At 42.8% G+C, this 11,260-nt stretch overlaps 1 protein-coding gene across 1 annotated transcript in view; it reads right to left on the bottom strand.

Annotated features, from left to right (window-relative positions):
- The window catches only part of PPA2 (inorganic pyrophosphatase 2), a 37,453-nt gene extending 26,450 nt beyond the window's left edge, over positions 1–11,003 (bottom strand). Inside the window, exons 1-3 of the mRNA XM_076336844.1 lie at positions 10,847–11,003; positions 8,936–9,000; positions 7,172–7,216 (exon numbers count right to left, since the gene is read on the bottom strand). Of these exons, the coding sequence (XP_076192959.1) occupies positions 7,172–7,216; positions 8,936–9,000; positions 10,847–10,988 (252 nt within the window). The 5' untranslated portion in view covers positions 10,989–11,003. The remainder of the gene's footprint in view (positions 1–7,171; positions 7,217–8,935; positions 9,001–10,846) is intronic.
- Between the last annotated feature and the right edge of the window lie 257 nt (positions 11,004–11,260).

The following is an 11,260-nucleotide window of genomic DNA, read 5'->3' on the forward strand; positions in this document are numbered from 1 at the left end:
CATAACCAAATGAAACAAGAAAAAAAGAAAAAAAAAAAAAAGGAGAAAGGTGATTCAGATTAGTTTCATAAAGTACACCTTACGTATATAAGAATGGTTGAAACAGGGAAGCGATCAGAAAGAAAGCTCAAAGATGTCAACACTGAGGAAGCAGACAGAACAAAGCAACATACGTGCAGCAGCAGGTAAGGGAAGGGTTGAAAGAGAGCCAAATAAACTCTGCACATCCATCTGGGAAACACTTGGAAAAAAGCAATGCACAGCATGAAAGCCAGTGCTGACAAGAAACTCTTAAGGAACTGCCAAGCAGGTCAAAGAATTGTTCTGACTGGTAGCTACAGGCAGAAAACTTACAAACTACTCCTGGAATTATACACAATGTCTTCCCCTCCACCACAATCCTGTATTTTTGTTGTTTAGATGCCACTGTACGTTTTCCTGACCATGTCTAATACAATGGCTTTGGTAGCCTGTAAATCTTGGTTTTGAGCTTTAATTGGTCAAGAGTTATTCCAGGTCTTCACCAAAACAGCTCTCAGGGCTGGACAATAACTGGACTGAAATGAATACAATGATGCTCTCAAAAACAAAAAATCACTTGCATTTAACTCAGCTCTAAGACCAGGCCTTCATAATTTGTGGTATCAGTCAAATGTGAATTGTCAAGATTTTAAATGTGACAGCCTGACAGATTAATTTGTATGCAAAAAAATCCCCGAAAGTACTCCCTCTAATGCTAAGCTGCCACAAGCATTTACAAGAGATTAATAACTTCATGCAGTGCTTACATTTAAAAATAAAAAGTTTTATTTATAGGGCAATCACATTTTCACAGTGATGAGACAGGATTCACTGGTGTGGAAAGGAGAGCGCATACTAGATAGTTTGACAGTTAGAACTATACTCCTCTGGTTTTTTAGGGTTTTTTCCCTCCTCTTTCCTATCTTGTTTCCCTCCTTGCCTAAATATCACCCAGGAATTTTTCCATCACGCTTATTTTCCCAGACCAAGCACCTATTCCTTCTGACCACTTGAATGTTCTCCACCATCCCTTGCTGCAAAACAGTCCCTGCCTCAGCTGCAAACAGAAATGCAAGTGTCAGACACCACCTGTCTTCACAGATTACCATCTGCATATGCCATTCAGTGGTTAGTTTTGGGTGGTGAATGCATCTGGTAATTGATATTTTTATCTTTATTTTAAATCAGTAAAACAAAAAATTCTACCTCATCAAACCCTCAAGTGAGTACTTCTATCCCCACAAGCAATGGTGAGATTGTTTCAGCAGCCCATTTGACACACCTTCCAGTGACAGGAAAAGATCTCTCATGAAACGAAAACTGCTTTGGAAAGTTTACCATTTAACTGCCTTAGTATGACAGCAGTCAACTGGTCTGCCTATGAGATCGCTGCTTGCTGCAGTCCGGATTTAATCCAACTCTGCAAGCGCCTAATGTAGAAGGGACTCCACTTCATGACAGCATACTGTACAACAGGCCAGATGGAGTAGTTCCTACAGGCTAGCCTCATGCCAAGTCTGCTGGTTGACGTTTTCTTCAGAAGGACAGCCTCCTGGAGCATGCAAAAAAAGAGGAAACAGTTTCCTACATTCAGAAAAAGGGACAGAACCCATCTGCTAGGGGAAGTGACCCGACAGAGCCCAGAGGGACTTTCAACCCAGGGTATTACGTAGCTTGTTTGACTTTGGGTTAATCTGAACACAAGACAGACATTTGTACTTATGCTCTATTATACCTTAAAGACGTGATGGGGGGGGGGTCCATTTGCTCAACACAGAGAAGTCAAAAGTGCATTTCCTAGTTCCTAAAACTGAATATGAAAATCAGCAGAAAATGACATCAGAAGGAACAACCAGTATGTCTAAATGATATCCTTTATTTCCTAAGAACTACATGCTAAGTACATTACATGGGAACTCACATAGGATGTAAATAAGTGTTTGCTTTATTGGGGTGTTTTCTTTAACACTGCTTGGCAACTTACTGCATCCCACTTTAGTTGAACATCATTTTTAATGTATCATGATATCGTTTTTGCTGAGACAAGCAGAAATGTCTCTTTCACACAGAGAATGGGAACAGTTTTTGTTTTTTGAAATAAGAAAACCAGAGAAAGATAAAAAGATATACAAATATACTTCAACGTATTCATACAGCAAGTGTTGAGAAAAGCAAGGAAAATACAGACTGTTGCACCCGGGTAAACTGTGAGTCAGCGTTCTGACTAAGACTGAGGGTCAAAAATGACTGCTAGCTCCGGCTGTACAGATTCTTATAGAAGATAACTCATTTTGATCAGGGTTTGTTATTACAAACCTGAATATCACAGGAAGAAAAAACAAAAAATTAAGCACATTTCTGATGCTATTTTTACAACCTGCCTTTCTGGACTCCCATACACCGTTCTCAGAAACAATTCTTCCTTACCTAACTTTCCCTTTCTTGTTCAACTATTTCCTTTCCCAGTCTTCCCAAGCTCCTTAGCTGGTGCATTTGGGGGGAGGGTTTTGAACAGGTATGATTTTGCCCAAGGGTTGCAACACTTAATGCTCAACTCTGAGGGTTCAGCTAATTTGAAGCAGACGTGGACAACCTATGCAGAGCGAGGAAAGTGACAAAACAAGAGAGATAAAGAGAGGAACAGAAACTTAGTATGATTTCATAAAATGACAAACATCACCACTTTTTAAGGCCTGCTTGCCATTCACCATCACCCTTGCGTGACAGGGAGAAGAGATACGCTAAAGCTTACAATTACTTTAGTCGTTTTTATACTAGAGTTCTCAAAAAAAAAAAATCTGAAAGCATCAGAGGCAGCATTTGGGGGCTACTAACCCTTCCTCACTGAGAAGCTCTGAGCTCAGAAGACAGAAGAAAAAGCAGCTATCATTTCCATTTCCTTTCTGTCTGCTCATTTGCAATCTTGCAGGGATTCTCATCAACCATCAACTGAACACAGCAGCATGCACCTGAGGACTAAGGAGAATGAAAAAGATGAGCTGCAGTCCAGCAGCAGTGTGAACAAAGGATGATGTTTAAAAGGAAAAAAGAAAAAAAAAAAAAAGGAAAAAAGGAGAAGGAAAATAAGGACACTCATGAAATACAACCAGAAATAAATGGAGAGGGGCTTCCTTATAAAATGAGTACCCATGTTATAAGCATTCCCAATGTAACACTTGCTACAAGGTATTTGCCAATGAAAACAACAAACCAGATACCAGCAATATCTGGAGACCAAATATACTGTATCTAAATGAGAATTCAATGGAACTTTCCCAATATAAATTAACGTGCCACATAGCAAAAAAGGAATGCAGTGCCCACCATAAATGCAAAGTGCCTGCAGCCTCTTCATAGTGTACTTCCCCCATGTTATAGTGAAAAGGGAATCACGAACACTATGTAAGTTTTTACCCACAGGTATCCCAAAAGTGGTGTCGGACATACTCTCTGATAAACTAGTTACTGGACACATTTCACCTGCAAAACTACGACATGAATGAAAATGAAACACTGACTTTCTCAGGTTTAAGGAACCATTTATTTGAAGTTAAGCTTGATCAAATCACTGATGCAACTTTCTCAGTAAATCAACTCTACTCCAGTAGATTTTAACTGGACTGCTGAGTGAAGATTACTTCTATTCTCAGTATTTGTTAATCTACAAGAACACCAAGCAAGGCTTACAGCTATTGGACACATCCATAGAAAAAGGCTGGGCAAGTTCAAGCATCAGGATGAGAGCTTCACTGATAATCTAGAATTTGGAACACACAAATCCCTAAACACACATAATGGACACACTATAGCCCAGGCTACGTATACCGAAAAAATGTCTAATGTGACCAAAGAAGGTTACAGAGGCTGTAGTTAAGACAGAATACAAAGTCAGTACAAAGTGCACACCTGTACTGCACGGGAAATGATGACAGCTTTTCCTTTCTTATGAAACATAATGACTTTATCATAAGACAACTCTGACACCAGTTTTGAACACTGTTCCAAGCATGAGGTCCTCTATCAGATCACTTATTCAGACTGCATGACCACTCTGATGACCCCTTATATCTCACCTGGCTAGTTAATTTATCAGAAGTTTTTGCCTGACAGAAGGAATTCAACTGAAGTCCACAAGGGCGCTCCAGCACTGTGCAACCCACTGGATGCAACAAAACAAAAGCTGTCTTGTTTCTTTCTTTGGGTTTTTTTTTTTTTCAAATGCTCTTGTGGGTGTCTGTAAGTTAGAGGACTATAATCTCTACATGCTTGGACAGATTCCTTACCAAGGCCAACATTTTAAATAAAAATTTGTATTCAAGAACACCTGGGTCCTCTGAATGAGATGGCATGTGAATACTTTACCAAAAACATACAATGACAAGTAGATTAGAAACCCTTTCACTACAGCAGGGAAGCAACATGTCACATTTGTCTTGAAAAGAAAACAGTGACCTCTTCAGACCTTCTTCCTGCTAGACATGGAAGACCATATTCAACAATCAGCCTCTGACAGTTTAGACTGTAACCACAGTGGGAACACCCACTCTTCCAGAGAGAGATGTGAAACTTTTTATACCTTTCACAGAGATTTACTTGGGCAGGAGTGAGTTCCAAGTGCTTCCAATGCTTAAGACAAAGCAAAGGTTCAGATTGTAAGCTGATAATAATTTTGAGACTGAAGCTGAATATGATTTCTTCCAGCACAGTTTCTCCCTCAAAATAACTTTTCTCTAGTCTTCAAACAGCCAAAACACATCTGTGAAAGCAGAAAGATCAGTTGTCAACAGTGACTGCAAAGCTAAATTTAATTGAGATTTGGGAAGGTCTAAAATGTTGCAAGAAATGTCTCCACTACTGAGAACAGTTCATAACAGAAACACCACAGCGTTTCCCTTAGAACTACAAGCCGAGACTGCAAAACAGCTGACAGACTTGTACGATGTGCATTCCCCTATCCCACGAACGTTGAAAGCTGAAACTCCTCGATTTTCAGACCTGCTTTTCTGGCATCAGGAACACCAAGAACAATTTCAAGTAGATTAGGCAGACTGAAGAGACTCATGCAGAATTATTGTCATTTTCCACAGCTAAACTGCCATCTGATGAACCCCAGTTCAGCATAATTTAACACACTCTTAAGAGGGCTTGCCCTTGTAGAGAGTAACAAATAACTGCCACCCTAAAAGCACAAGTTTTAAAGATGCCAAGGTGTTTCCAGGGCAAGAGGAACTACAACTTTTGAATTCTGGCCAAATTCAGTGCAAGGATCGACTGAACACCAGGTTATCAATAGTAGTCTTTGCATCCCTAGATAAGAGTAAAGAGTACAGTGCTTCAAAGGTCTTTAGAAATCAGTACATGGCATTAAATTCCTCATTGTCCCTTCATTCCCTGATTAAGCTATGTTTTCCCTAAATACAGCACACAGGGATGCATTTCTCACCAGGCCAAGGTGAGGAGAGCTGCTGAAGGGCCCAGTGTAAGAAGAAACCGCTTTCCTGAACACAAAGATCCCTCTGTTTTCTCTCTTCTCCCCAACTCCCAAAGATGATGAAAAAGGGTTTTCTAAATGATTTGCATTCTCCCATTTCACCATCTAAGTAAAGACCAAGCATGGTCTATACGGAAGCCTATAGCCTGCACATTTGTTTGCTTACTCGCATCAGAAGCCCGCAACGACTGGAATGTACATTTGCCTTTGCTTATTTTCCATAGTTCTATTAAACCACAGTCCAGAGCTCTCATAGGAGGAGTTATGTGAAGCAGCTCTGGAGTCTACACTGGCCCAGAAAGCAAGAGCTACTCAGCCTCATTGGCGTTTTTTCCGCCCCACTCCATAGGCTGCTCCAGAGATCAGAAAAAAAGTACTAGAAACGTGGTTTGCAACAAGCTATCATGGTTCCCACTACACAGACAAATGCAGTTTTGAACAGTTTTAGACACTGCATAAAACAGGCTTTGCATCTTCACAACTGGCAAGCATTGTCACAGTATTCATAAGCAGGTAAGAAACAGAATACTTGACCTCCAGCAAGAGCAGTAATTAAGAATTCACGTTGCAAGACAATGATTTTTGAGAAAGACTACTGGCACGTGCTCTTTCTCCTCAACAATTCATGTTTCAGGCATGATTCTACATCTACTAAATAGTACTTAAATGGGCATCAAGCAACAGGAAGTCTAAAAAGCGTTACCTAGGCATTGTAGCTTGAATGAATCACAGGGCAAAGGGAGAGGAAATACATAGTACAGGATTGTGTGGGGGCTAGTGTACAGTAGAACCACCAGTGTACCACACACTAGTTGCACAACTATGAGAACCCAGACAGTTAGGATGGTTCTTTCACATCGCATGGGTAGTTACAGTTTTGCAATATGACCGGCCAAACAGATATTGAGAAGATAAAGACTGGGGGACACACAGACACATCATGCCCTTAAAGCATAGTTTGTTTCATTTTTTTCCTTCACTTTCTTCCACTAATTTTTAGGTACTCCTATGCCAGGAAAAGCACTTCAAAAATGTAGCATTTTTTGCAAAGACACTTACAAAACCAAATCTTGTTTCACAGAAAAAGCCGCAGGTGACCTTCCATGGTTTTTTGGGCTTCTGTTAGGCTTAACTTCAGTGCTGGTTAATACTGAACTGTTAGGAGATGTGATTCTTCTCTCCTTGGGCTTCTCAGATGAGTATAGAAAACATATCCTCAGCTCTGAAAAGCAGATACTAAGTCCAACTTCTGCCCTAACATACTTCGGATTTCTGAAGTTTTATATATATACCAAAGATTACCCACAGTCAGAGCATAATGAATATTTCATTAACTGAGGTTTTTTTGCAAATGTTTCTGAACGCAATAGCAAAAAGATAACATATCTATGCTGCAATAGTCATAACGAACCTTTCAAAGAGTGGTATAAAAGTGTTTGCCTTTGAGAACATCTTGATGAATAAAAGAATGCTGACATTTCTGGCCCATTCAAAGAGAAGAATATTAAATCCCTTTAAGCTTCCTCCTCCTAAAAGACTTGCATTTGAAGATATGTCAACTATATTCAGTGAGAGCAAGTTCACTTTGCAGAATAGCAAAGCAATGTTGGAAAGGAAATAGAGGGAATAGTAAAAAAAAAAAAAAAAGCTTAGCAGTACCTCACTTCCAGTAGTCTTTGACCTCTTTGCAGGAATCTCTTTATCCTATAGGGAAAGAGTGAAGTAAAGAAGTGTATAAAGAACATTAGAGAGCAATACTGTATTCACATAAATACAGACAACAGTAGTTTTCAATGCAACTGAAACATCCCTTTGTGAGCATAAAGGCCTAAACTATAACTTTTAAAAGTACTCAGTCCGGTTTCATTGTGAAATTACAACCTTCCAGATGTTAACAGAGGAAGGCAAAAATGTACAAGGACACATCCACCTTCTCCCAGCTACTAAAAAATTTAAGCAGCAATTTAGGCCTCTCCCCAATCAACCAATTAAAAACACAGAGTCATCCTTCTGTTCAGTTGAAAAAGATAAAAAACAAACCAAACAAACAAAACCAGTATGGAAAATAAGGCTGGAGTTATTCATCATAAAATAAAGTCCACAAAGCTTAGACCAGGGGAGGGAAAGAATATAACATACAACTCCTTACATCGTCCTCTTGCAAAGAAAGCAAAATTAATGGAGACCTTCACAATGACTCCGTTTCTCGCTCCCCCCTCAGGCCCCTATGTCCTGCAGAATGCTCTTTCCTTGCTCACACACCGAACTGAAAGCCTCTCCACATTTATCAGACATTGCTGTACTATATTTTAATGTACAGAAGAATCACAGACTATAATCCACCCCTCCAAACCTTAAACTCTAGATGCAGGGACAGCAAGGCCCCCAGGGAATGTGTGATGAAAATGCCCATTGCTTTTCCAGCAATAGCACCCATTGAACAGAGCATCTTAGTAATGACTTTCTGAAAGAGACTCACCTCTTCCATTGACTAGCACACTTAGGGTCTGCTGATCAAAAAGGTTTCATGCATATTTTTAATCTCTCATTTTAAGTAATTTAAGAGATCGGTTCATTAGTTCAGAAGTCTCAATCTGAACATGTTGCAACTGCTGACTTTTCTCACCATTCATATCGTCCATAGAGACCCAGCAACAAATCAGGAAAACGGTCAAAACCCTCCCAACCTGTTTGTGTAACAAGCATACCATAATAAGCAAACCTAAGTCTAAACTAAAGACTGGCAGTTCCCACCGGTGACACATAAAACAGGCATTTCATTATTGCTATAATGAAACTCCAGGGAGTGTGGCTAACAAGACATGAAAGTGCTCAGCTGCACCTCACGCCTTGTAATTCTCCAAAGGTGCGATTACCACTTCTCTCTTGGGCATTATTGTTGGCTTCCAATTATAATGCTCCTTTGGGGAATTAAAGAAATACACCCTAAGTTACATAAGTGTGTGTGTGCTGTACCTCTCCTACTGCAAGGAAATGTACACTTTTAATTGCAGATGTAGAAAAATGCCACTTTAAAAAGAGTAATAGTAGAAAATGAATTCAAGAGCACATAAACACATACCTTAAACACAGAGGAGAACAAGATAGAGTGAGGGTTCCCCCTGCCCTCAGTCAATTGGAGACTTAGAGACACCTAGGCTTGTCTACACAGTAATCATTATGTTTCACTGCAAGTTACTGAACTCAGCAGAGAAAATCTGGCAGAGTTATTGTGCCTGTATTACATAAGGTAATGTAATAACGTAATAGCCTGGGTTAAAATGGTCCTTTCCGGTGCTATACTTTTGTCTGTTAATTGCTTAAAAAAAAAAATGCTTTTAAAAACTGCATTTTTACCTGAGGAATACCAACAAAACTGTTATCATTTTGAAATTAATTGTGTTTCAAGGCATAAATACATACCTCTTTAGATCCAGCAAACAGTGGAATGTCATGAAATGGGGAAATATATTTACCATCTGCATTCTCTGAAAAACAAAACAAAAAGTAGCATTACAAATCTAAAAAGATGCCGTAAGATGTTGGTATTGCTAACTATTATGCATCACAGAAATGTGTGATATGCCACAATTATGCACCAGTTAAACTTCTTCTGAAGTTTAATTCCAAGGACTAAAAAATAACCTATTGATTGTTTGACAAAGATTCATTAGAATCAAAATTATTGCTTTAGTATTCAATACCACACTTCTCTTCTGACTACCTGGCAATACAAGCTATGCAAAGATGAGAAGATCCTTTCATTCTCTTTTCTTCTCCTCCCTGGCAATACACAACCATTAATGGAGAAAAAAATACCACGGGAACCTCATTTCCATGAGTGATCAGTGAATTCGTCTGGGTTTCTAGCAATGCTGCCCTTGTGACTTCACTGTATTTCTAATAAACTGAGTTTCATGACCACAAAAAGAAAATCCCCCAACATAGTAGGCCAAAGTCTGACCAAGAGAATAAGTGAGGGATTGGATAACTGCTCAGGCCCTAGAAATGAAACACCATGCCTTGAAACCAGCAGAAATTGACATTAACTTAACAGGGGCTCAATCTGCACCTCAGCCTTGCTCCCACTGTAGAAAGGAACAAAATTCACTAGAGTGGGTGCTTAAGCTTTTCAGACTACTCAGAAACTTTTCAACATACTAAATGCCCAAGTACTGCATCAAAACAGAAACATTAACAACAATATAAGGTGCTAACACAAATCTCAAGGAGTTTCTCCTCTGCTAGCACCCCTATTCACAGTAAAGGGAAAAGCTGACAAGGCACTTCATTTAGCTTTGGACTGTACTTTGACCACCTCAGCAAAGAGGAGTACATGGCGGTTGTTTTTGCAACTCCTGGAAGCCTCCCAGATGCTCCTCCCAAATAAAACAAAGTTTACTGGTAGGCTGCTTATTCCCACTAACTAAAATGACTTTCTCTAGATGAGCTCCTGCGCTGGCAGCCCCCTGGGGACTGAGCACAAGGGAGCCCTGGCCGGGTACTGCCGACAGGGTACACGACGCCTCCGCTTCTCTCACACCAGTGGACGTCAGAATTAACTGCTTGTAAGTCAATGGACCAAAAATGTACAAAACCACTGCTAGAGAAGTGGCGTACAAATAGACAACATTGTTACTAAAATGCGTAATACTGAGACTGCACACCCCCAGCTCTCACTGTTTTGAGAAGCCTCCTGGGGTGCTGCCCATGCCCTCCCGGTGCCGCCTGCTGCCGCTGGCCCCACAGGCCCCTCGGGGCTGCAGCCCCATGTTTTGGATGCCAGCCTCCTCTCACCGTGACGTTTCTGGAGAGAGGGCTGGCCTGATCACAGGGGCCAGGCCATGCTCCCACTGGGCTGTCACACCGCAGAGGTGAGGTTAGGCAAAGCTCCCACGGCCAAGGCTGTCCTCGGGGTCCCAGAGCACCCCGTGGCCTTCGTGCCCAGGCTGCCACAACAGTGCACCACAGCAGTGCTTCACCTCCGGCACCCCCAGCACCTCTTCACCCTCCAGGGGCCTTCGCGTGGCTGGGGAAGGGCACGGCTATGCCGCGCACACCAGCCACGAGGACTGAGCAGGCCCAGCATCCCCTCCAAAAGCGGATCTGCCAGGATATCCCCTCGCTGTCCACACAAAACTGCCCCCCTGGAGTCGGGGAGAGGCTCAGAGGCGACACCTCAGCCAGCCCGAGGGGCCTCAGCGGGAGCGGGGAGCCTCAGCGGGAGCGGGGAGCCGCCGCCGCCACCACCTCTTCCCACCGTGCACCACCACCACCCCCCCCCCCCGAGGCGGGGTAGTAGAGGTTTGATCGAGCCCGGGGACTGCTACTTACTAAAGTAGAGGCGGTAATCGGGAGAGTTGGGCCGCCCCCGCTGCTCCGTGCCGTAGCGGGCCATGCCGCCGAGGCAGCGCCGCAGCGGCCGCCCCCACCCCTGCGCCGCCAGCAGCCTCACCAGCCCCGGCGGCGCGCGCATGATGGCAGCGGCCGCCTTCCCTCCCCTTCCTGCGGCGGCCGGGCCTGCGCCGCTCCTCTCCGCGCCGCAGCGGCCCCCTGCCCCCACTGGGAAACCTCGCACGGCGGCGAAAGGTGCTGCCGCCGCTGGGGGCTGCTCCTTGTCCCCTCCTGCCTCAGCGGGGAGGAGGAAAAGCCGCCGCCTCCCGCCCGGCCGCAGCTGCCACCTGAGGGAGGACACGACCGTTAGCCCCCAGAGGCCCAAAATGGCGGCGTCGCCCCGCCGGGCCCCGT

Source organism: Aptenodytes patagonicus, chromosome 4 (genome assembly GCF_965638725.1).
Source record: "Aptenodytes patagonicus chromosome 4, bAptPat1.pri.cur, whole genome shotgun sequence".
NCBI classification, from domain to species: domain Eukaryota; kingdom Metazoa; phylum Chordata; class Aves; order Sphenisciformes; family Spheniscidae; genus Aptenodytes; species Aptenodytes patagonicus.